The sequence below is a fragment of the Erpetoichthys calabaricus genome, chromosome 9, assembly GCF_900747795.2.
Source record: "Erpetoichthys calabaricus chromosome 9, fErpCal1.3, whole genome shotgun sequence".
Classification (NCBI taxonomy): domain Eukaryota; kingdom Metazoa; phylum Chordata; class Cladistia; order Polypteriformes; family Polypteridae; genus Erpetoichthys; species Erpetoichthys calabaricus.
Window position 1 is genome coordinate 136,992,423 of NC_041402.2, and position 27,104 is coordinate 137,019,526.

The window sequence follows — 27,104 nt, forward strand, 5'->3', positions numbered from 1 at the left end:
CTATTTTCAAAATCTCTGACATTCATGTGTCATGTTAAGCATGCGCATCAAAGGGTTGCATTTTGGGCTTATCAAAGCTAAGGATTACCACCCCAGGATGCCAAGGGACACAATCTCTAACCACCTTGTCTCCTTTTCCATCCACAGCTCTGAGAAGACACCCCATGAGGGTAGCTGACCCTGACCCTTCCTGTCCATGGCCAATAAAAGCAGGGCACTCCTGGAAGGAGGTATCTCATTTAGGAGATGAGCAACCTGAAAGATGGAGTTCCAACCCTAAAAACTAAATATATCTTGCTAGAAGTTTTCCTTGGCCAACACCATATTATACCTTTTTTTATTAATCTTAGTGCCATCAAGTGCCTGTTATTTTTGTTTCTGCTTTACCAAATAAATTGGGTGGCCCGGCTGGTACCTCAGCATTTTGTTTGGGCTCCTGGTTTTCTGTACCATTTAACAACACATGCAACAGGCAAAATGTTTTGATTAAGAATTTTAAAGCACAGTTGATCAAAAATGCAAATGTTTTATTTATACGTCTCTGAAGATTTCAATAGTAAGCATAAATCCAAATACTAAATATTAACTAAGATTTCAATGGCAAGTATAAATCCACATACTAAATATTACATACTTTAGGGATTCAGAAATGTATGATTAATTTGTAAGTTTGCAACTGACATTGACAACACAGCATCTCCTATGCTGGCAGCATATTGAGTGCTGGATTATTTCTACTTTACTGATAATAGCTGGTGCACACAGAAGAAAGAAAGAAAGAAAGAAAGAAAGAAAGAAAGAAAGAAAGAAAGAAAGAAAGAAAGAAAGAAAGAAAGAAAGAAAGAAAGAAAGAAAGAAAGAAAGAAAGAAAGAAAGAAAGAAAGATATCTTCTCCATATCTTTCCATGCAGGCATGAGTTAAGAACTATTTGATTGCTTTCACAATTTTAAAGCACATATGTCCACTATCTAGTGCCATGACTGAAAGTTATGTAATGGCATATTTTCCTCTGCTTTGGGTCTCTGAAGAAATAAAAGTTTCTAATCTGTGGCCTCTTTGCATTTTAAATAAAGAAAGTTATTGCTGCATTCAATTTTTTAGGAAGGACTTAATAAAACATAATGGAATACACTAGAAATGACAAACACGTTCAGGTATTCAATTTACTTTGAACATATTGTTGTGTTTTTTGACATATTTCACCAAATTATTTCAGTTAACCTTGGAAAATGTTTGAATAATTTTAACGCTTAAGCTATGAAGTGATACAAATACTACCAAGCCAGAAATTTTCTTTTCTTTCTTTTTCAATTTTTCTTCCTTTTTAGTCATTCTAGTGTGTGTTCAGACCATAGCGTGTGTATATACTGTATAATATATTTAAAAAACTTTTGTTAAAAGCCAAATTTCCCCTGGGGACAAATAAAGTTCTATCTAATTTAATCTGAACAATGTATTATTTATGCAAAATAAGTTTATGCCATTCATTTTTTATTAATTTCAAAGTATATGCTTAATACAAATCAAATTGATTAGCTCAGGTCAGCAATATAAACACAGTAACATCAGCATAAAGACCCCTTTTTTGTTTGCGTCCTTCTCTAATAATTCCCTGTACATCTGTTTTTTGCACAGGTAGATGCAGAGAGGTTCAATGGCAAAGGAAAATAAAATAGACGATAACGACATCCTGATTAGGGGTCGCAACCTAAAAATGAAAAAGGCAGAGTTGTCTACATGAACTGAACCATGTGGCCAGAGATATAATGAATTAACTCAAGAAGACATATATAAAATGAATGTATTTATACTGAAACAAGTGCTTCATTCAGTTCTGTCAAAGCTTTAGATGAACCCACAGACAGCAGGAGCTCTGGATATTCTGATGCAGAAGGTGTACTGTATTTAAATTATGTTAAGTTATATAGGAGATTTGACATTGTCTAATTTTGACTAACCCAGTTTGTTGTAGTGAAATAATAGAAGAAAGATTTTTTTTAAATTCTGTTTGCAAAAACCTTGGTAGAATTATGAGCCTGGTATTAAATACAGAGATACAGTATTGGTCTTTATGATATTTATTTAAATGAGTTTGCATTTTTCCTTAGAAAGATGGATTTGGAAGCTTTGTATAATTTTTAAGAATGAATGCTTTATCTTTGGCTTTAGTGCACATTACCCAATTTAATTTAGGAAAATATATGGTTAAGATTTATCTGAATGGCTCCTTATTTTGTAGTGTCTCTACTTTTTAAGGATTTAACTGCTCCTGAAACTTTAAAGCTAAAGTTAAGCATTTTGTAATATTCCTTAAATATAGCTCTCCATCTTCAATAGTTTTTGTGGCGGCCACAGTATTGATTTCTGCAATAGCCTTCTGAACTTCTTTCTTATCTTTTTGATGTACTACATGTTATTAGCCTTTCATTTGTGTTTGTAATTAAAATGGCATGATTTAAGTAGTAATTGCTCGGGTTATTTTGTGGTTACCACATTAAAGTATTTTTGTAAAGCCAGTCAGTTTAAAAAAAAATGAAGGGTTAGGGAATCTATTACATTCATCACTGAGTCTGAAAAAAGTATCCATTTATTTTGTTGTCATCCTGTTCTGCAGTTTTTGAGTGTGACATAAGATATTATATCATCCCCTTGATATATCTTAAGTATTTCCCAGGGAATTACAGCAGATAGAGTTGGAATTGAAATTATTGATACAAATATGTTAATTTGTATGAAGATAAATTTAATAAAGTATTCAAAAGCTAAAGGTAATGAAATAAACCACTAACTAGTCATTGGACTAGCATTGGAACTAGGATATTCTGAACTCTAAGATAAGTAGACCATTGTCACAAATAACAAAGATATCATAATAGAAAAAATTTAAAGATGGAAAAAAATATTATCAATGAAAATGCTATCAATACATGATTAACCATAATGAACAGAACAGGAAAATGAATACTGCTTTGAATGTCAGCATCCCACTACTAAATGGTCAAAGTACTTAAAGGCTTCTAGCAAAAGGGTAAAAATGGGAAAGATGAGAGGTGTAAGGAGCTCTGAATGGTAAGAATTGTTGTGATGCCCTGGGTTCCCACAGGCTAGGGCCTCACTTATCTCCCGGGGCATCGATAGGTATCACCGAGATGAAACAGGGTAATGAGGACACAACCCACCAGGTCAGTGTGAAGTGTGCAGTGAGTTTATTTTAAACAGTCAGTGTCCAATAAAGAGCAGCGCAATTATTCATATAAAAATCCATAAAATCCAGTGTAGGTTGAGTTTAAAATGAATCCAAAAATAAGTTCAAATAAATCCGAATTAAAAACCAAGAATAAAACAGTCAGAATTGGGTTCCCATTCTTGTTGATGCCCACTGTGTCTCTTTCTCTGTCTCATCTCCCCTGCTCATCATCTGGGTCTCCCCAGCTGGAGTTAGAAGCCGGTCTCTGTGGTCAATCCTTTTCAGCTCTTGTCTCATACACCTTTGCCAATACCTGCTGGGACACCCAGAGTCTGAATCCATTGTCCCACCACCACCTGTTGGCTTCCGTAGGATGATTCTTGGAGCCCTTGTTCCTCATGCTCATAGAGCACAACAGGAGCAACCTGCCCCTGTAGTGCTGTTCTGCTCACTTCCTCGTGGAGCAACCCAACTGCTTCCTGTCATCTCCATTGAACTGGACTGTTTATCCAATTCTTTCTCTTTTATATGTTTATCTCTCTCTCTCTCTTTCTTTCATGCTTCATTTCTTCTCAATTCTTAATCTAGATCCTCCACCTTTCTCTCATAGTCAAACCCCTTTAATCCTTTTGGGTTTGCAGTTGCTTTTACTAATGACCCATGAAGTATCAATGAGGAATGGCTACACCGATTTCACCTGCATGTGAATAAGCAATCAGTCAATTTCCCCATTAAATGCTCTGCGGCTACATGGCTTTCCATCAGTATGAACCTACACCCGCAAAATCTGAGCCTCACTGTTTTTAGAAACATGCAGCACCACAGACCACTGATGCACTTCACCATACTCATATGGAGTCCTGCCTTACTTAGAAATTCTGCACACTGAGCTTCTGTGTGTCCCAACTAAGAAGTACTGGTGGGTAAGATTTATGTATTCTAATCCAAGGAGTTTGGTGCAGTCAGTATTTGATTGTTCAACATTGGTGGCATCACATACTAAGATTTTTCCATACTACATGTTTTCGCAATGAAGAGCACTATAAAGGGAAATTTTGTGCGTCCCGATTGAGTGTCACTAAGAGTAAACACTTATACCAAACTGTTTTTTTAATATTCTCATGCTTAAATGAATTGGGCAACAAGGTCTGCCTCTTGACTAAAAGCCACTGAATGGTGAATATGTGTACGTATGTTACGAATGAAGTGTTCTAACAATGAGCTTTGCTTCTTTACACTAATGGCATTGTGCAGTTAGCTGCTATAGACTGAATGGTAAGCTCTAATAGGCACAGTGGTAAAAACACTATATAAAAAACTAAAGCATATTTGGCAGTCAGATCTTTTGTTTCTAGATTGATGGTCTCTAGAGAGTCAATTTGTGTATGCCCAGACTGAAGCATGGCACATAAACAAAAGCAAGTCAACAAAAGTACACCATGACAAATGTGCATGAAACAAATGCACCCAGACAGAGGATTGCTCTTTCCATGTCGAACAATTGCTGTGAAGAAAATTGCAACAAAACAACAAAAAGGTTCCCCTGCATATTAAAATGTTATAAATTTCTATGCAACTATGTACTTGCAATGACACAGCCGCTGCATATGAGGAACTTGTGAATACTTTTAACTCCAAATAGGAGAGGACGGAAATTGGACGATTAGGTTGGAATTCTTTGTGCAGGATGGTTTTAGAGAAAAAAAAAATCACTGGTATGCTACTGGAAAACCTACAAACTCATTTAAGCGGAAAAAATCACAATATCACTTAAATGAACAAATCTGTGTATATGAAAAGGAAACAGAAAATATGATTTTATGTTATTGTGTTAATGTATGGACTCTTATGTGAACTGTATACAATAAGTGAACCTAGCTCTTTAGGAATATTGCCCAGAGTGATGTATAGTAAAACCTGAACGGTGAATCAATGTTAGTTCTGACCGTATATGACTTTGCATTGGATTAAGTGGGTTTGACAATGTATGAAGCAGTTTGAAACAGGGAAAGAGGACAGGAAAAAGCTGAGCCTTGTCGAGTGTTTACTTGGAGGCAGCATGAGTGAGTCAGAACAGAAGCTGCACTTTCAAGCGAGTGAGGTGAATACCTGCTATTGAATAAAATGGAAATACTGTAGCAGACCATTAACAAGTGTTTCAATGGATAAAGAAGTGCTCCAATATGCAAATAATCATAATGCATTTGTTAAACAATACATATCAGTCTGAAAAGAATATACAAATAAATTATACTGGTATTTACCAAAACTGTTAGAATTTCAAATTATAATGTGATATGTGATATGGATTTTTGGCTATGCCACTCATTTATTATACTTTAAGTAGTGTTCTTCCCCTGGCTGGTGTTCAAATTCCTTTTGTATGTCTTTCATACCCATTTTTGATGATTTGGTTTATGTTAATAGTGTTACTGGTGATAATTATTTCCATCATTCCATTTTCTTATTAGTTTTGTATATTATTTAATTTCTATGTGTCTATACTTGTTTTGTTATGTTCTGTGTGTCTTGTGGTTGGTTCCCAAAGAGGCAAGTCTATCTGCCAATTCACCGTCAAGGGGCTGCCCTCAGCCTTATAAAAGTTGAGCAAACTAGCAGCCTCTTGCATTTCATTTAATGCACTGGCATTGATGGGTTTCGATTGTGATTATTCTGTGGGTTTGTTAATTTACTGGATTTTTGAGCTTATTCTCTTATTTTTGACTTTGTATTCTGGATTTGTGTATTGGGACTTGCTTGTCCCCTTCTGTGCCTTTTGTGCTCTTCAGAGCTTCATGGTTTCTAAAGCATTTTTTGTGTTAAACATTTTATTTATAAAGATCCTATGTTTGCCCTTTTTGTGTTCTTTTTGACATATTTTCAGACTTTTGTGCTTAGGAACCCTGAGTTAATAACACCACTATTGTATCACAATCAGGATATCTATGGTGATACCAATATATAGGCTTACGCCACTTTTAAACATTTTAAACATTGGACATAATGTCGTGCAATATATTGCACAGCACAGTTAACCTTTTATATACAAGATTTTGAGGTTTATCTTCATTTGAGTATTGTGTTATTCTTCACATTATATGTTTTGTATTGCCACATTTTTCTCTTCAGTTACATTATTTTATAGAAATAAGTAATATTTTACTACTTAATAAACTAATCCCAAGGGGTTTACTGGGTGCCCATATTTGTCACTTCACACACTTTTTCTCTATGAATTTGTCACCACATACTTTTGTTGTGCCACCTTGACGTATTTTGCATAACGAACATTTGTGTGTCTACACTTTAAACTGAGAAGCCCTGGGCAGTAAGTACCTTAATATCTATATTGATTAGCTGCAGTGAACTCCTATGTGTCTGGATGGAATGACACAGAGCAGGGAGCTCCTATATGTCAAGGGAGTGCATAAGAGTCCATAATGACTGGAGTTAACCAACACCTTTTTTGTGTGTCTTGATTCAGGGGCACTGGGCATTGAGGGTTGTGGTTAGTAAGCTCTTACATGCCTAGACTGAGGTGCTCAAGGTGAGGGTCTGTACAGTGAGTTTTAAAGTAAGTCTTTTCTCTTCTTTTTCTGAGTGACATATCTAAGCTCCTTAATTCATCTGTGAATTGAATCCTGAGTATTGACTTCAAACAGATTATTTGTCCCCAGACAAGCAGCACCCCTTCCCCTGAGGCCTCATTACTGAAGACTTAATAAAGCAGACTCAGGAAGAGGCATCTCATGGAATTAAAATTACTTTTGTCCTTTCATCCCGAGACGTGAAACTGATGGAAGTATTTTGAAGTTTTCAATAGATTACACACATCTTTAAGAATTTTTCTAATTTGTGCACCTAAAATACAAATGCAACGGTAAGGAAGGAAAATGAAAATGAATTCCTGGAGTAGACTTCCTGACACTCATTTTAGTTAATGACAGCATACAACTTCTTCTCCTTGTTGTTGTGGGTTCAGACTCTAGACTCTCCAACCTGAAGCACAAAATATGCATGGTTCTGCATCAAATTCCAAAGTAAACTGTTGTCAGGCAGTGCCAGTGATAGTTTATTTTGTTCCCTAGGCCAAGCTTATTAGTGTGTCAACCATCTCCAGAATCAAACTATCTGGTGTCCACAGTCGAATTTTCAATCTCTAGTCTCTGGTACCTACAGTTTTTATGAGTCTAGATGCGGGGGTATTTGGCTATGAGTTATTGTATGTTGAGATGAAGGGTTGTGGTTGATGAACTCTCATACACCTGAATTGACGAATTCAAAAGAATGCTATTATCTGTTTTTTAGAAGGGTCTTTTTTTTTTTTAATTATATTTGAACTCATCCGTTTCGGGAGATGGACGTCTGAGACGGAACTCCATTAGCAGCGGTGTTATTTTACCTTTTTTTGTCATTCCGAGTTATTCTGTATTTACTCCTATATTTATTTGATTACAGCATATGCAATATATATATAGGCATGACTGGCAGAAAAAGGGCGGCACGGTGGTGCAGTGGTAGCGCTGCTGCCTCGCAGTTAGGAGACCCGGTTCACTTCCCGGGTCCTCCCTGCGTGGAGTTTGCATGTTCTCCCTGTGTCTGCGTGGGTTTCCTCCGGGCGCTCCGGTTTCCTCCCACAGTCCAAAGACATGCAGGTTAGGTGGATTGGTGATTCTAAATTGGCCCTAGTGTGTGCTTGGTGTGTGGGTGTGTTTGTGTGTGTCCTGCGGTGGGTTGGCACCCTGCCCGGGATTGGTTCCCTGCCTTGTGCCCTGTGTTGGCTGGGATTGGCTCTAGCAGACCCCCGTGACCCTGTGTTCGGATTCAGCGGGTTGGAAAATGGATGGATGGATGGCAGAAAAAGGGCTCAAAAATCAAGTTCAAGATATGGCCTAGCAGAGATCGACCTGGAAGAGAGAGGCAAAACAATGGATCTCCCAGACCTGATACCGCAGCATTGCCTCCAGCTGAGAGTGAAAGTGGGAGCAAAAGTGCGAGTGAGTCGGGCCAGGAGATTTTGACGATTCCAGAAGGTTCATTGAAACTGAAAATGGTCTTATTTTCCACACTGTCAACTACCCACCACAAGCCAGTGCCACTGACTCCAACTGGTGTTGCTTCTCCACCTGTGGAGCTCGGAGAAGACCGAAATGAGCATACTGAGCTGAACGTAACGTAGTGATCACCGCAATAACTACCACAATAACTACTACACTTGGGGAGGACATAAATGATATAAAGTATAATATAAAGAAGATCACAGATTATATAAGGAAAGATATAAAGGACATAAACATGACAAATGTGAAGCTGTTTCAGGATATTAAAGACTTGGAGAAACGTTTAAGTAATCGCTTTGAGGCAATCTTTAAAGGTATGCTATAATAAATTGAGGAAAAAATACAGGAAAATACAAGTAGTTTTGAAAATAAATTCAGAGCACTTGATGCTCAGCTTTAGACATTAAAGACATTAAGCAAATGTTCATGACACGATATTGAAATAGTTGAACAACTGGCCTCTGCCACTGATGAAAAAGCAACGGCTACTAAATTGAAGGTCTCCCTGAAAACAGTGAAAGCCCAAACCCAGTGAAATTTATCGTTGAACTATTCTCTCAAATAATTAGAGAGGACTTGAAATCAGACACTGGGTTATCAGCAGCTTACCGTATATATGGATCGAACACCTCAAAACCTTGAGGCCTCATTGTACATTTCAATGAATTACAATCTAAAATGAATCAGATGTCACTTCTCAAAATGAAACAAGAAATTATATTTGAAAATAACTGCATTCGCATTTTCCCTGATTTTTCAACAGCTGCTGACTATGTAGCATTATACAGCATTAAATAGTGCTTACGTAGAGTCGAATTAAGATACCGCCTCTTGTATCTTGCTAAATTAACAGTGGATATTCAAGGCAAGTTCTGCATTTTTAGTTCTCCAGATAAAGTAGAAAAAAGCTAAAAAAATTGATCCTGACTCTTTTAAATACAATTGTGGGTCACGTTGTGTCCTGCTGTGAGACTTTTGCTGTAATTATACATTTTATTTCCTTCCTTGCTATGTTAACATTTTAATTACAATTATTATTCTATTTATATGTGTATGTGTGTATATGTATGTGTATATTTGTATGTATATATATATATCTACACATATGTGCATATACATGTTTACATCTCCCTATTATAAAAAAAAATCTTGGAAAGGAAAAGCAGGGTGACGAGACGTGATCTTCTCGAAAGTTCTTGGAAGACACTTAAAAGACCCACGAGATGAAAGAGACTGGCCAAGGACCGTCTCGCGGGGACCGTAAACATTAGATTCTTGCAAGACATGCCCTACTTACAACCAATATCAAATAAGAGCACGACCAGCAAAACACTCAGTCATGTAAAGGCACGTAGCACACACAGATCCTGTGCTCTCAGCACATATAAAGCATATAAGGACAATACGTTCTAGATGAAACGTCAACGACTAAGCAAAGAAGAAAGACCAGCCCGGAGAAAAGAGACCCAAAAGTGTTGGAGAGAAAAAAAAAGGCAGATAAGAGATTATAAAAGCAGTGGAATTCGAAAGGCTCAAACAAACGATGGCGTGATACACATGCAAAGAAAGGTAAAGAATATGAAAGCATTAAAATTCGAAAGTACTGTAGTGTCCCAGCCTTTCTTTTTTTAAGTGACTGTTACGTCCAATTGAGGGAGGACGGAGTACAGCACGGAAGACTGATAGCAGGGTATTGATTGATGCGGTAAGGGTGGGCGAGACCCGGGGGAGGAGGGGTTGGAGAGGGTGCTTGTGTTTGGGGTTACAAAGTCGTCGATTGTTCAAGTAAAACTTTTGTGACACTTTATTACATCAGTCTGTTTTTTTATCTTCTTTTTCTTTTCGAGCCGAACGCAGAGGTCACTACAGTATCAAAAAAAGATAGTAAATATCACATTAGCGCAAACAAAAGGAAATTAATCATCAGGACCAGGTGTAATTGAAAAAACAGCAGGACAAAGTGAGGTCAGAAATAAAAGGTAAAGAGTAGAAAACAAAGTAAAACTTCATAAAGAAGTTCAAAAACGAGGGGGCAAAACACATGCAGAGCAGGTTAGAGATAATGAAAACAGTAGAATTCAAAAGACACAAAATAATGTAGGCACTATATACATACAGAGCAAGTTACAGAATATAAAAGCAGAAAAATTCGAAAGTATCAAAACAAGGTAAAGATCGCATTAGCACTAAAAAAGAGAAATTATTACTCGGTGAAATAACGGAAAGGTGAAGAGAGATCGAATATATGGACATAGGTGATATGTCAGAAGTATGAAAAAATTGTAAGGCTTTGAATTTTAAGTCAGAGACTTGTTGATCGTCTCATTTGTGTTGCCATCAGGGAAAAGTAGTGTTTCTACACAATGAGGAGGTGTAACCAAGAGAATTAAAAGATTTGATGTTTGGGAAAAGTGAAATCCACAAACAGTCAGTCAGTCATTTCCCAACCCACTATATCCAACAACAGGGTCACGGGGGTCTGCTGGAGCCAGTCCCAGCCAGCACAGGGCGCAAGTCAGGAACAAACCCCGGGCAGGTCGCCAGCCCACCGCAGAATCCACAAACACTACAGGCAAAATATACAAGTCTACAATAATCTTTTCGTCTTCGCATCATTCAATGCAAAAAACGTAGATTTACACAATAATGGACCATACGCAATGAGAATCTGTGGTCCCGCAACAGTTAAACCAACGACAAGTTTAATTTCAAAGAAAACACAATTCAGTCAGGTGTATATTTATGATCACGGAGAAGCGATGCAAATTTAAACAGGCGAAAAGAAAGGTAATGTAGTATATATTCCGCGAATAATAATAGACACCAAAGGAGATCTTGATATACCATTCGTATTACAATGTTTACAATTTCCTGTGGGCATAGCTTTTGCTATGACAATTAACAAATCACAGGGACAAACATTAGAAAAAGTCAGATTACTTATTAGAGAAAAAGAAACAATATTCACTCACGGCAGTTACACGTTGCATTGTCACAATGTATCTCCAGAAATGGAACCAAAATTCAATGCGATTTTGAAGAAAAGGTAATTCAAAATATTGTTTTTAATGAGGCTTGTAAAAGTGAAAAAAATGAAACTGAAACAATTCCAAAGAAAAAAAGCAGCTTTTAAAATTGTATATCTGATTAACTAAACACAGGGGTGGCGGCACGGTGGCGCAGTGGGTAGCGCTGCTGCCTCGCAGTTGGGAGATCTGGGGACCCGGGTTCACTTCCCGGGTCCTCCCTGCGTGGAGTTTGCATGTTCTCCCCGTGTCTGTGTGGGTTTCCTCCGGGCGCTCCGGTTTCCTCCCACAGTCCAAAGACATACAGGTTAGGTGGATTGGCGATTCTAAATTGGCCGTAGTGTGTGCTTGGTGTGTGGGTGTGTTTGTGTGTGTCCTGCGGTGGGTTGGCACCCTGCCCGGGATTGGTTCCCTGCCTTGTGCCCTGTGTTGGCTGGGATTGGCTCCAGCAGACCCCCGTGACCCTGTGTTCGGATTCAGCGGGTTGGAGAATGGATGGATGGATGGATAAACACAGGGGTTGGCGGGTGAAGCGAGTAGGGGGCGGACCCTCCTACTATATATGTATATATATATATATATATATATATATATATATATATATATTTAGATATATGTGTGTATATGTATGTGTATATGCATATTTTCAAAACGGGACTGTTTAACATCACACTCCTGGTTTATTGTATTAGGATTGTACTATCATATGTTATCTGCATCTCCACGGGTACTGTTTAACATCATACCCTTGGTTTATTCTTTTTTAGCCTGTTCAGGATTATATTCTAGATTTATAGTATTTGTAATGTATTGCCAATAGCTATCTCTACTTTATTCCTTCTACACTGCTGCTTGGGGGCTTGTTTTGTTCTGGACATGCTCTCTCTCTGGGCATTTCAGAGGACTGAGACTTTGTGAAGGGTGGTCTAGCCTCACTTGGGGAGGCAAAATCAGGGGGTGGGGAGTCTGGGAGAGGAGAGAAAGAGAGCAAGCTATTTCTGATCTATCCTTTTCATCCCCACAATTGTAAGTGCCAACACAACAATAGGCAGTATTGGAAATTAAGGTTAAAGCTATCATATGCAATAATATACAACCTTAATTTAAGATTATAAAATGACAACAAAAGTTTAGAAGGAATGTCTCTATGACTAGATAATGAACTTTGTGAGCTTGAATGTCAAAGGTCTTAATCACGAATTAAGAGGAAGAAAGTATTCTCTCACCGAACAGGTCTAAACCCCAAGATAGCATTTTTACAGGAGACTCACTTAATCAGCAAGGATAATTTTTGGTTGCAAAGAGACTGGACTGGCCAAATATTTGATTCCAGCTATACAAAGAAAACTAGAGGTGTGGGAATCTTAATTTATAGAACAATTTCATTTGCAGTATGAGATGTAGTATCTGATATTTAATTCTAAAGTGATTTTGATAAATATCTATGCACCCAATGTCGATGATAGAGACTTTATCCAAAATGTATTTGCATTGATTCCTACCTTGAACACTCACAAAATTATAATGGCTGGAGACTTTAATTGTGCTTTAAATCCAGACCTGGATAGGTATTCAGCTACAGGGGTGACAACACCTAACACTGCAAAATAATCACACATTTTTTAATTGATCATAACTTAGCAGACCCATGGAGATTTCTAAATCCATACTTAAGAGCATATTCCTTCTTCTCACCAGTACATCATTGTTACTCAAGAATCGATTATTTCTTTATAGATAACAATTTGTTGCCCACAATCAAATCTTGCAAATACGTGTGACGATGCTGGTCTTGCTCCATGCTCCCATCTCTCTCTTTTGGGAGCCTCTTGAACCCGACACCATTTGTAATGTAACTGGATAAGCTGGACAATGAGGACACCAAATGAAGCAAGGGGAAGGTGCAAAGTGCAAGCAGTGCTTTTATTAAAAAGACAGAGAAAACCAAAAAGTGTTCCAAATATTCCAATAAATAAATTATCCATTAAAAACAGGGTGAAAATGTGGAGGTTAAAATAATACAATAAATATTCCAATTTAAAACAAGGTTAAAATAACAATGGCTGGAAGCAGTCCTTTAAAAACCCAGTGCCTTTTTTAGCTGGTGGCTCCCCTGCTTCTCTCATCCGGGCCCAGAAACAGGGGACTCGCCCTACCTGCTGCTGACCTTCTCCTACTGGTCTGGTAGCATTCCGTCCCCTAGCTTCATACGCTGGGGCTTCAACCCCCCCAAGCCTCCGACTCCCGGTGCCTTCCGCGGTCTTATGCAGCAAGCGGTCCTCGATCGTGGTCACTCCTGCTCCTCTGTAAAGCTCAGCAGGAGTGAACCAATCCATCTGCCCCCAAGTGCCTGCTAAACACCCCGCTAGGGTTCACTTCCCAGCTGCCTGCTACCACCAGTGAGCCTTCTCTTCCTGCTTGCTCCCTCACTCGCTCACACCCGCACCAGCTCTCAGTCTCCAGCTTTCTTTTCTTCCTCCTCTAACCTCCACTCTCTCTTCTGATCTTTCTCCTCTCACTCCACACTCGCGCTCCTATTTATAATGGGGATGTGGCATAGGTGCGGCGATTAGCAGCCTCCGGCATCAATTACGGGCATGGGCAATCCCACACCTGTGCACTTCATTTCGGAAATGCCCAAGCCTGTATCACAGCCGGAAACCACTCATGCCACACTGCCACGCCCCCTCTTTAAGCCGTGATTATTAGCTGATGAAAATTATACAGACTTTATATCCAAGCAAATTATTTTTTTTAGAGACAAGTGCATCCTCAGAGGTTACTGCAGGAATACTCTGGGAAAACTTGAAGGCATTTTTAAGAGGACAGATTATCTCATATTTCACCCAAAAAAATAAATCGGAAACCAAGAAGGCCAGAATATATCAAGAACATGCCAGGTCTCCAAATGAGGCACATTTTAGGAAAAGACAGGCTTTGCAATGAGAACTTTTGACACCAAAAGAAACAGAACAACTCATTTTTAAATTGCGACATCATTACTATGAAAATGGAGAGAAGGCTAATAAGATCTTAGCTCAACCAATCTACAAACAGGAAGTTCGCAATGCAATATCAGTAATCACCAACACAGATGGAGATGGAATCATTGGCCATAAAAAATATAATGAACACATTTAGAGACTACTATAAGTCCTTATATTCATTCTTCTTAGTTTAAAGAATACAAGACACAATCTAATGCCTTTTTTGAAGCATTACGGATACCACAGCTAGATATTTTCAGTGCAGAGTAATTGTAAGATACGTCTGACACTATCACAATTACTAGACACTATAAACTCACTTCAAAGTGGGCAAGCACCAGGTCCTGACGGCTACCCTGTTGAATTTTATAAAAAATTCTCAATCAAGTTAGCTCCCCTTTTATTAGCAGCTTTTATAGAAGCCAGAGACAAAGTTTTCGCCAAGCATTAATTACCGTTTTTCCGTAGAAAAATAAGTACTTATTACAACATGCATTATACAGACCAATCTCATTTCTGAATAATGATGTTAACATACTCTCCAAAGTCCTAGCCAGAAGAATTGAAAAATTCCTCCCTTCAGTAATATCACAAGACCAAACCAGATTTATTAAAGGTAGACATTTGGCTTCCAATCTCCGATGCAAATTTAATGTAATATATTTACCCATAAAGTCTGGCACTCCAGAGATCTTATTATCTTTGGATGCAGAAAAAGCATTTGATATAGTTGAATGGGATTACCTATTCACCACTTTGCATAAATTTGGATTTGGCCCTAACATACGTGCATGGATCAAACTACTGTATACCAATCCAGAAGCTTCAGATTGTATTAACAACACTATCTCAGACTACTTCAAACTAGAATGATGTACTAGATAAGGATGTCCCTTGTCACCACTGCTATTTGCAATCGCATTGAGCCATTGGCTGTTCACTTTCAAAATACATCAGAGATAAAAGGGATTTTCAGAGCAGGATTTGAACAGAAAATATCACTATATGCAGATGATATGGTACTGTATATATCAGACCCACAACATTCAATGCCTGCAGCCCTAACTGTACTAACAAAATTTCAAAAGATATCTGGACTCAAAATTAACTTGAACAAAAGTGTGCTTTTTCCAATGAATTCTCCAGCAAACAGCATTAGATTGGAGTCCTTCCTTTTATCATTGCAGATCACTTTAAATATCTGGGGGTAAACATCATAAGTAAATATAAAGCTCTTTTTCAACAAAATGTTGCTGTTTGCATGGATAAAATTAAACAAGACGTGCATAGATGGTCTGCCCACCATAAAGGGCGACCTTACAACAACCTAAATTAGAAGGAGGCATGGCTCTACCTAAGGTTCAATTTTATTACTGGGCGGCAAACACAATCTATCTAAAACCTGGACACTGGCACAAATAAATGAATATACACTAGCTTGATCTGCAATAGGAATGAAATCCTGCAGTATGTCTTTATATTTCTTGCTTTGTACACCAGTAAATACAAGGTATTGTCAATATACTAACACCCCAATTCTCTTTCATTCACTTACAATATGGAACCAATGTAGGAAGCACTTCAAGTTAGAGAATATTTTATCTGTGGCACCTCCACATGATAAATTTTTCCACCCTCTCAAACTTATACACTTTTTAATGTTTGTAAAATGTATAAACCAGCCACAGGGGATGCACAAACCAGTGTGTTTCTTCATGCCGGTCCCAAGCCCGGATAAATGGGGAGGGTTACGTCAGGAAGGGCATCCGGTGTAAAATTTTGCCAAATCAATATGCGGACATCAATACAAATTTCCATACCGGATCGGTTGAGCCCCGGGTTAACAACAACCTTCACCAGTACTGTTAGCCAACAGGGTGCTGGAGGAAACTGGGCTATTGTTGGCTGAAGAAGAAGGAGAAGAAGGGGGGGGGGGGGGGGGGGGAGACGTGTCTGGAGGCAGGAGGAGAGGAGGAAAGTAAAGAGAGTGGAACTGAGGGTAGGAACTTTGAATGTTGGCAGTATAACTGGTAAGGGGAGAGAGTTATCAGATATGATGGAGAGAAGGAAGGTTGATATATTGTGTGTGAAACAGACTAAATTGAAGGGGAGTAAGGCCAGGTGGATCAGAGGTGGATTCAAATTGTTCTATCATGGTGTGGATGGGAGGAGAAATGGGGTAGGAGTTATTCTGAAGGAACAGTATGTCAAGAGTGTTTTGGAGGTGAAAAGAGTGTCAGGCAGAGTAATGATTATGAAGCTGGAAATTGGAGGTGTTTTGATGAATGTTGTTAGTGCATATGCACTGCAAGTTGGGTGTGCAATGGGTGAGAAAGAAGATGTTTGGAGTGAGCTGGATGAAGTGATGAACAGTGTTCCCAAGGGACAAAAAGTGGTGATTGGAGCGGATTTCAATGGGCATGTTGGTGAAGGGAACAGTGGAGACAAGGAGGTGATGGGTAGGTATGGTGTCAAGGAGAGGAATGAAGAAGGTCAGAGGATAGTGAATTTTGCCAAAAGGATGGACATGGCTGTGGTGAATACGTATTTTAAGAAGAGGGAGGAACACAGGATTACGTGCAAGTGTGGAGGACGATGCACACAGGTAGATTACATCCTATGTGGAAGAGCTGATCTGAAGGAGATTGAAGACTGCAAAGTGGTGGCAGGGGAAAGTGTAGTTAAGCAGCATAGGATGGTGGTCTGTAGGATGACGTTGGAGATCAAGAAGAGGAAGAGAGTGAGGGCAGAGCCAAGGATCAAATGGTGTAAGTTGAAAAAGGAAGAATGCAAGGTTGAGTTTAGGGAGGAGGTGAGACAGGCACTGGGTGGCAGTGAAGAGTTACCAAACAGCTGGGAAACTACAGCAGATGTAGTAAGGGTGACAGCAAGAAGGGTGCTTGGTGTGACATCTGGAAAGAGGAAGGAGGAAAAGGAAACCTGGTGGTGGAATGAGGAAATACAGGAGAGTATAAAGAGGAAGAGGATGGCAAAGAAGAAGTGGGATAGTCAGAGAGATGCAGAAAGTAGACAAGAGTACAAGGAGAAAAGGCATAAGGTGAAGAGAGAGGTGGCGAAGGCTAAGGAAAAGGCGTATGATGAGTTGTATGAGAGGTTGGACACTAAGGAGGGAGAAAAGGACCAGTACCGATTGGCTAGACAGAGGGGCCGAGCTGGGAAAGATGTGCAGCAGGTTAGGGTGATAGTGATAAAGGATAAAGATGGAAACGTACTCACAAGCAAGGAGAATGTGTTGAGCAGATGGAAAGAGTACTTTGAGAGGCTGATGAATGAAGAGAACGAGAGAGAGAAGAGGATGGATGATGTGGAGATAGTGAATCAGGAAGTGCAATGGATTAGCAAGGAGGAAGTAAGGACAGCTATAAAGAGGATGAAAAATGTAAAGGCCGTTGGTCCAGATGACATACCTATGGAAGCATGGAGGAGTTTAGGAGAGATGGCAGTGGAGTTTTTAACCAGATTGTTTAATGGAACCTTGGAAAGCGAGAGGATGCCAGAGGAGTGGAGAAGTGTACTGGTGCCGATATTTAGGAATAAGGGTGATGTGCAGGACTGCAGTAACTACAGGGAAATAAAATTGATGAGCCACAGCATGAAGTTATGGGAAAGAGTAGTGGAAGCTAGGTTAAGAAGTGAGGTGATGATTAGTGAGCAGCAGTATGGTTTCATGCCAAGAAAGAGCACCACAGATGCAATGTTTGCTCTGAGGATGTTGATAGAGCAGTTTAGAGAAGGCTAGAAGGAGTTGCATTGCGTCTTTGTGGACCTGGAGAAAGCATATGACAGGGTGCCTCGAGAGGAGCTGTGGTATTGTATGAGGAAGTCGGGAGTGGCAGAGAAGTACATAAGAGTTGTACAGGATATGAACGAGGAAAGTGTGACAGTGTGGAGGATACGTTCAACGTGGAGGTGGGATTACATCAGGGATCTTCTCTGAGCCCTTTCTTATTTGCAATGGTGATGGACAGGTTGACAGACGAGATTAGACAGGAGTCCCCCTGGACTATGATGTTTGCTGATGACATTGTGATCTGTAGCGATAGTAGGAAGCAGGTTGAGGAGACCCTGGAGAGGTGGAGATATGCTCTAGAGAGGAGAGGAATAAAGGTCAGTAGGAACAAGACAGAATACATGTGTGTAAATGAGAGGGAAGTCAGTGGAATGGTGAGGATGCAGGGAGTAGAGTTGGCAAAGGTGGATGAGTTTAAATACTTGGGATCAACAATACAGAGTAATGGGGATTGTGGAAGAGAGGTGAAGAAGAGAGTGCAGGCAGGGTGAAATAGGTGGAGAAGAGTGTCAGGATTAATTTGTGACAGACGGGTATCGGCAAGAGTGAAAGTGAAGGTCTACAGGACGGTAGTGAGACCAGCTATGTTATATGGGTTGGAGACGGTGGCACTAACCACAAAGCAGGAGACAGAGCTGGAGGTAGCAGTGTTAAAGATGCTAAGATTTGCATTGGGTGTGACGAGGAGGGATAGGATTAGAAAAGAGTACATTAGAGGGTCAGCTCAAGTTGGACGGTTGGGAGACAAAGTCAGAGATGCGAGATTGCGTTGGTTTGGACATGTGCAGAGGAAAAGGATGCTAAGGATAGAGCTGCCAGGGAAGAGGAAAAGACGAAGGCCTAAGCCAGTGGTTCTCAAACTGTGGGGTGGGCCCCCCTAGGGGGGCGCGAAGTAACAAAAAGAGGGGCGTGAAGATGTGAAAAAAAGAAAACAAGAATCGAAAATATGAAAAATATAACTTAAACTACATTCTGATTCTAGAAAAATAAATATAGAGTTGGATAAATGTTGATAAAAGTTAAGTAGGTATAATAAAATATGCATCTATGATATATCATTAATTAAAAAAGAACAAATTGGAATTAGTGGGCTCCTTTCAAAAAAACGTTAGGGGGGGCGCGATTAAAACTGTTATGAAATCTCGGGTTGCAAATACTTAAAGGTTGAGAAACACTGGCCTAAGCGAAGGTTTATGGATGTGGTGAAAGAGGACATGCAGGTGATGGGTGTAACAGAGCAAGATGCAGAGGACAGAAAGATATGGAAGAAGATGATCCGCTGTGGCAACCCCTAACAGGAGCAGCCGAAAGAAGAAGAAGAATGTTTGGAAAATGTATGGAATTAAATCATTGAGAGATTTGTAAATCTCTAAATTTAGTTTCCCATCAACACATTTTTTCCACTATCTCTAAATTAGAAGCTTTGCTAAACATAATCTGCCCAATTTTCCTCACCTCCCATCTATTTATATTCCAGAAGAGATACTGATCAGTCTTGAAGACTCAGACAGCATTTCTATAATATATTAAACCATTTTAAAGTCCCTACCTTTTAGAGATCCCAAAGTACAGTGGGGAAAGGATCTCTTACTCAACATTTCATAGAAGGAGTGGAAGGCAGCCATGCATAGAATTCACTGTAGCTCCATATGCGCAAAGATTTCAGTTATCATTATTCAATCAACTAAAATCTATCTTTGTATTTTTGTGTAACTCATCATATAATTAGTAAAGTGTGTAACTGCATTTTATCTCGGAACTTGTCACATCGCTCTGTGCCTGCACTCTGCGAAAACTGCTTAAGCTCTGACCATTATTTCAGTATTTTAAGTTGACCTAATCTAACAAACAACACTGTAAGAATTCACTTATTCTTTCAATGTAGTTAGTTTTCTGGGAAAGAAATTATATCCTACAAGGATTACAGTTTGCATCAGGTACTCTAAAGAAGATTAAAACTTAACAAATCCTCAAAGAGTAGTTTTAAATCCCAAGTATTACATAAAGATGAGAAGCTTCCTCAAGTCTGGTTTTAAATATTCAAGTGGGCAGTAGCACATTTCACTTAGATCAAAACAACCCCCAGAAGCCCACAGAAAAAATTACTATTTATGCCCATATGTTTGGGAATAGGTATGCCAGCATGAAATAATCATCTACAAATGGAAAATATTTAAGACTGGCAGCAGTTTACCAAGGTGAACCAAAACAATAAATGCCTTAAAGATGTTTATGGAAGTCTTTAAGAACTCCAGGTTATCAACAAAAGGCCCAAGAAGATGTCTGACCATAATCTTTGTCAAGATGACAACAAATTAACTTGTACATGGGCTTTTGGAAAGAAAGACAACTCTGAATCCTCTCAAAAAGGATATAACCACACAGATTAAGTTTACTACAGATCACTTGGCTATATTGCAAGACTTCTGAATAGCATGTTCTGGACAGAAAATTGACCAAAAGAGTAATTTTGCTGAAATGCCAGAGTAGACTAAAGTTCCCTTTCAACACAAACACAATGGTAAAATCATTATGGTTTGGATTGGTTTGCTGTTGCTGAGTCACGCTATCAACTCTAAAATGTTCCAGGGAATACTGCAGCAGAACATGAGGACACATGAGGACATCTGTCAAGCTTCAGCTCCTCACTCTTACTTTAAAAGGACTTTAACTTTGAGAATTGAGATGAGGACCAGTGAAACAGTGGGTAGGTGAACTCAAGAGGGAAGTCTTCAGTGTCCAGCTCGTTAAACTCACAACATCAAAATGCTGAAACTGAACTGAAAACTGAATTTAGGAGAGAGCTCCTCACTCTTACTTTAAAAGGACTTTAACTTTGAGAATTGAGATGAGGACCAGTGAAACAGTGGGTAGGTGAACTCAAGAGGGAAGTCTTCAGTGTCCAGCTCGTTAAACTCACAACATCAAAATGCTGAAACTGAACTGAAAACTGAATTTAGGAAGAGGGCAAAGATCCTAAATCCAAGTTCAAATTCAAAACAGAAAAGAGGATAGTTTTTCAATGTCTGAGTCAAAACCAATGAATAAATATTTTAAGATGATATAGGGCACTAGATGTAATATGAATGTGCAAGTAAAGACTTTGTGACGGCGGCCACAGGATGCCAATGAATGGAATGGAAGAAACGGGTGTGAGGAACGCTGAGGCAATACCTCCTCTGGGACGCTAGAAGGCAGCCCTCCTGGGTGGCTGTGGCAACATGGATTCCCACAGGGCACACTGGGAGCTGGAGTTTAGTGCAGCACTGTTGGGTTCTGTGGGGGCCGCCAGGGGGAGCTGAAGAGCCCTATAGAGGATTTCCACCACAGCTGGGAGTGATTCCAGGTAATCCTGATGAACCACCTGGAGCACTCCAAGGTTCTGAATAAAAGGAGCCGCCTCACTTCATTCAAGGGGCCAGAGTCAGGATGAAGAGAACAAAGCCTATATGGAGGACTGAAAGGGTGGCAAAGGGACTGTGTTGGTGCTCTGCTGTACTTGTTGTGCTGTGGGGAGCAGAGAAATGTGCTCCCCAGCTGTAAATAAAAGTGTGTGTTGCGTGCTGAACCTATGTCCTGCCTGTCTGAGTCGGAGTTATTTTATCTGTACGTGCCTGGGCATCATAACACATATATCACACAATTTAGGCATATGCATATAGAGGTGTGGACAAAGATTTTGTTTAGATAACACTGACAGAAACTTTACTATATATGAAAATATTTGTGTCAAAGGCAACAATACCAGTTGTTGAAATTGATTTTCTGTTGATTTTTGACAATTGAATAATTGAAACTGTGATATTCCAGTGTTATCTGCAAAATTAGGGCCTCTTTGATCTGTTACAGATCCGCAGTCTATCCTACTGTAATTCCTTATTGTATGGTCTTCCAAAGTCTGTTCTTAACCACCTGTAGTACATTCAGAACGCGGCTGCAGGGTTCTCACACCAAGCCCTGTGAATGTATTACGCCAGCTTTGAGGGAATTAGATTGGATCCCAGTTGAATTATGCATTCATTCCAAAATACTTCTGTTAACTCACAAGGTCTTAAATGATCAAGCTCTCCACCTTATCTTTCTGATCTCTCATGCCTGTATACTCCTGCCCACCAACTCCAATCATCTGAAATCAGTCCACCGCTTACCATTCCCAGATCTAGGTACAATGGATAATATAGTCTTCTGATTTTCAGCTCCAACCTTGTGGAATGCACTTCTTCAGAAACTCAGAGAAGTCAAGTCAAGTAGACTTAAAACATACACATTTACTAAAGTCTTTGTATAGTTATGGTTTTTTATCTTTTATTGGTGCCTTTTTATATACAGTATTTTTAACTACTTTGTTATGCTTTGAGCCATGTCTTTGGCTCTGACAGGCGTGTTACAAGTTCAAATAACAATAATAATAATAATAATAATAATAATAATAATAATAATAATAATAATTATTATTATTATTATATACTGATACAATTAAAATGAATATATACTGTGCCGTGGTAGTGCTGCTGCCTTGCAGTAAAGAGACCTGGGTTTGCTTCCCGGGTCCTCCCTGCGTGGAGTTTGTATGTTCTCCCCGTGTCTGCGTGGGTTTTCTCTCTGGGTGCTCCGGTTTCCTCCCATAGTCCAAAGACATGCAGGTTAGCTGCATTGGCAATCCTAAATTGTCCCTAGTGTGTGCTTGGTATGTGGGTGTGTGTGTGTGTGTGCCCTATGGTGGAATTGCGCCCTGCCCGGGATTGGTTCCTGCCTTGCGCCCTGTGTTGGCTGGGATTGGCTCCAACAGATCCCAGTGACCCTGTGTTAGGATATAGCGGGCTGGACAATGGATGGATGGATGGATGGATGGATGGATGGATGGATGGATGGATGGATGGATGTTCTTCACATGTGTTAAAAAACACAGCACTTTGAGAGGTGAACTTACTTTTTTATAGCACTTTAATCTCTTACTTCCAGCCTTGAACTTTAAGCTTGCTATGTTCCAGTGTCAAGCAATCAGTCCTCAATAAGAATCATCCACCTTATTGTCTTATTTTAGTTTGAGATTTAGAGCTTTATACTTCCTATAAGTATATGTATTTACCTTTTAAATTAAACCTGATAACTGTGGTCTCCACATTCAAGTTCAGGTTCCAACCTTCAGCTTTTCTGTAGCTGTTACACCACAACTCCCAAGAAAAAATAAACTCCAGCTTTTAATATGTAGAGTGTAGGCTATCATCCAATATTCATACTTCTAAGATGATTATCAAGCTAAATGAAATGTACTTCCTTGAGAAAAATAGACATTCATTCTTGTCAATCAAACAAACTGCAAAAGAATTCTATAAAACAATTATGGAAAGTAGCACTTTAAGCAGAAATACATTCATCAGACTCTTTTTAAAAACTTATAAACTAAGCAGAAAAGAAAAGCATAGACCCTGCTGCAATGGCAGATTCCATTAATCTTTCTCTATCTAGAATCTTCTTTGGTCAACTTGGTCTATCACTGAGATCAGCTTTTAACTGAAGTACTGGGTAGAAAAATATCTATCATCAGGAAACTGATGTTCTTCTAATTGTCATTTTCTGTGTGTGCTGATGTTGGGTCATGGTGGAGACTGGCTGAATTGAGCAGAAAACACTTTCAACTCCTTCTAGAAATTTCTGTAGACATCTTGTACAGCAGCTGAGAGATATAAACCCTTCCAGGGTCTTCTGAGTCTGACAGAGGTATCCAGCTCTTTCAATCTGGAGCAACTAGCAGGTCCCACAGAATTATCAAGCACCTTATCTTTCACAGAAAGTGAGCCAAGTAGCTCTGTGGAGGAACATCATTTCAGTTGCCAATACTCATTGTTTAGGTCATTTGTCAAAATTCTTAAATATAGTCTTAAGTGAGGATTTATATTAATGAGTGAAGAGACAATGTCATTCAAAGACTAAGAGTACAGTAAATTCATTATCACAATCCACCACCACTGCAGAAATCTATTGCTAAGTTTTAAGGCTACCTGTACACTAACTCCTGTACAACATACTAAGGTACTTTAACTCTTCCAACTGGGGCAGCTCTTACCCCTTATCTGGAGTGGATATAAAAAGTCTACACACCCCTGCTAAAATCATAGATTTTGTGTAAGAAGAAAATGAAACCAAGATAAATCCTGTCAGAATTTATTCTGCCTTTACTGAAAAACTGCAATCTACACAAAGAAGGTGAAAACAAATCAGAAACTGTTTAGTGAAAAAAGGAAAAGAAAACTACAAAAAAACCTGGTTGCATTAGTGTGCACAGCCTTTAATAATCAAGGATATGGCTGCATTCAGAATCAACCAATCACAATAAGTCCTCTCAAATAGTAGTTACTATATACCTGGCATCAATTAAAGTGGTTCTGATTGAGCTCAGATAAAGTTAGGCTGTTCCTGTAGGGTTATTCTGATATCCTCTTGATTGCAACACACTCCAGAAGCCATGGTCCATAAAAAGCTTTTAAAACATGAAGGGGATCTCATCATTAAAAGGAACAGGGTTACAAAAAGGTATCTAAAGCATTAAACATCCAATGGAGCACAGTGAACACAAGTGGAGAAAATAGGTTTCAACAGTGACTCTATCAAGATCATGACATCCTTCCAAGACTGATGACAAGACAAGGAGGAAACTGGTTAGGAAGGCTGCCAAGAGGCCTACAGCAACAATAAAGGAGCTGCAGGATTTCCTGGCAAGTACTGGTTGTTCCCTACATATGACAAAAATCAGCTGTATTCTTCATATGTTTGGGTTGAGGGATAGGGCAGCAAGGCAAAAGCCTTTTCTCACAAAGAAAATAATCCAAGCCTGGCTACACTTTGCAAAAATGATACACTCAGTCTCCCACAATCATGTGAAAAAATATATTATGGTCTGATGAGGCCAAGGTTGGCCTATTTGGCATAATTCCAAAAGGTATGTTTGGCAGAAAAATAACACAGCACATCATCAAAAGAACACCATACCCAAAGTGAAGCATGGTGGAATCAGCATCATGTTTTAGGGCTGCCTTTCTTCAGCTGGAACAGGGGCTTTAGTCAAGATGGATGGAAACATGAATAGCTCCAAGTATCAGTTTATTTTGGCACAAAATCTTAAAACATCTGTTAAGAAGCTGAAGATGAAAACAACTTCACTTTTCAGCCATGACAATTACCTAAAGAATACATCAAAATCAACAAAGCAATTACTTCATCAAAGGAGGGTCATTGTTTTGGAATTGCCCAGCCAGAGCCCAGACCTCAATCCAATTGAAAATTTGTGGGAAGACCTGAAGAGAGCTGTGCACAGGAGATGCCCTTGTAATCTGACAGATCTGGAAATTTTTTGCAAGGAGGAGTGGGCAAAAATCATCAAGTCCACAGGTGCCGAACTGATAGACTAGCACCCAAAATGACTGAGTGCTGGAATAAAATCAAAAGGTGCTTCAAATGAGTATTAGTTTAAGGGGTGTGCACACTAATGCAACACGGTTTTTGAATGTTTTTTTTTTTCCTTTTTTCACAGTTTTTGATTTTTAGACCTTATTTGTATAGATTGCAATTTTGCAGTAAAGGTGGAATAAGCCCTAACAGGATTTCTCTTGGTTTCTTTTTTGTATCATACAAAACCTGCCATTTTGGCAGGGGTCTGTAGACTTTTTATATCCACTGTACAAAGAAGAAGCCTCTCTTTTCTGGAAAAAAACAAAACCGAAAACTCATCCCAGTTTCTACATTTGTGCCTATAAACCACTCAAATGTGTGTTAAAGATGGCAGACAAATAAAATGAAGTGGACAACCCAGTACATACAGCAGGTTCCCTAACAGGATACTCTCCAAGCATCTGATACATATTAATATCTAGTAAATAAACAATCATAAAGAAAATGGGCACATGACCAATCTATGTGAAATGTGTATTCTATGTATAGTAGTGAATATTTCTGACATATAAAATATATTCAAAAAGAGCAGTTATGAGCAAGAGATGTAAACTGCAAAAGCAAATGGACAGAAAGTAAAGTCAGCAAACAGGCAGATGATCAAATAACCAGGAAAGAGCAAAAAATACCAGTCACCTGAATCAGTAAAACACTGGCCAAATGTTAAAGTCAAAAAACAAAGATAAGAGTTCAGTATCCAGAAAAAGATCTTTCTTCAACAAAATTACTGTTGTAAGGTTTGCTTCATAGTGTATGTGAAAAATCCCAAAATTAGGAGGTCTGAAAAATGGCACTGCCGGCAACTTTAGTCTTTAGCCCTGTAGTCACAAGTCTCCATTAAACAATCTGATGTCAATCATAGGTTATTAACTCTCCAATGTCCAATGTCAATCTTTCAACCTTCAACATTTTTTATCCTTCCAACTTTAAACATTTGATTTCTAGACTACAACATCCAATGTCTCCAGTTTTTCCACTTCTAAACCTATAGAAGTCACCAAAGTTGAATATCTATAAATCAAGCTACAACATCTAGTGTGAAGATTCCAATCACTATTCTTCAATATTAGCCTGTAAAATTTATTAATAAATTTTCAATTAACCATCTCGTACTTCCAATTTTGATACTCCAATATCCAGCTTCTTTCAGGAATGAGCTTCAATATGATTTCAGTCTTCTCTAGCTGACAAGATTGATTCTGTTCTTAGTGTTAAACTTTTATGTTGACCTTTTTTGTAAGTCACTTTAGATAAGAGTGTACTAAGCAAATAAATATAAATGCAAATGTAGCTAAGGAAGCTAACCATGACTAAGATGGTAAAAGGGACTAAGCTGACTAGGAGGATAAAACCCTTAATTCCAAGCAACAATCACACGAAATAGTTCTACATAAACATCATTTCTCATCAACATGTACTGACCTCAGCTTTTTTAGGTCAGTAAACCCTATCAAGCGAAGAAGACAAAAGAACAAGCCAGGACTTAGGCAAGAATAACATACTTACCTTAGCAGGTGTAACTGAAGGATGTTCCAGTGGCAATCTGTTAAGGAAAAAAACAGTTTCAGAACATGAAACTGGAA

At 38.9% G+C, this 27,104-nt stretch overlaps 1 protein-coding gene across 2 annotated transcripts in view; it reads right to left on the bottom strand.

Moving 5' to 3' along the window:
- Window positions 1-27,104, bottom strand: part of whrna (whirlin a) — a 216,559-nt gene that overhangs the window by 40,063 nt on the left and 149,392 nt on the right. For both annotated transcript variants that reach the window (XM_051931531.1, XM_028810227.2), the window contains exon 5: window positions 27,028-27,064. In XM_051931531.1, the coding sequence (XP_051787491.1) occupies window positions 27,028-27,064 (37 nt within the window). The remainder of the gene's footprint in view (window positions 1-27,027; window positions 27,065-27,104) is intronic.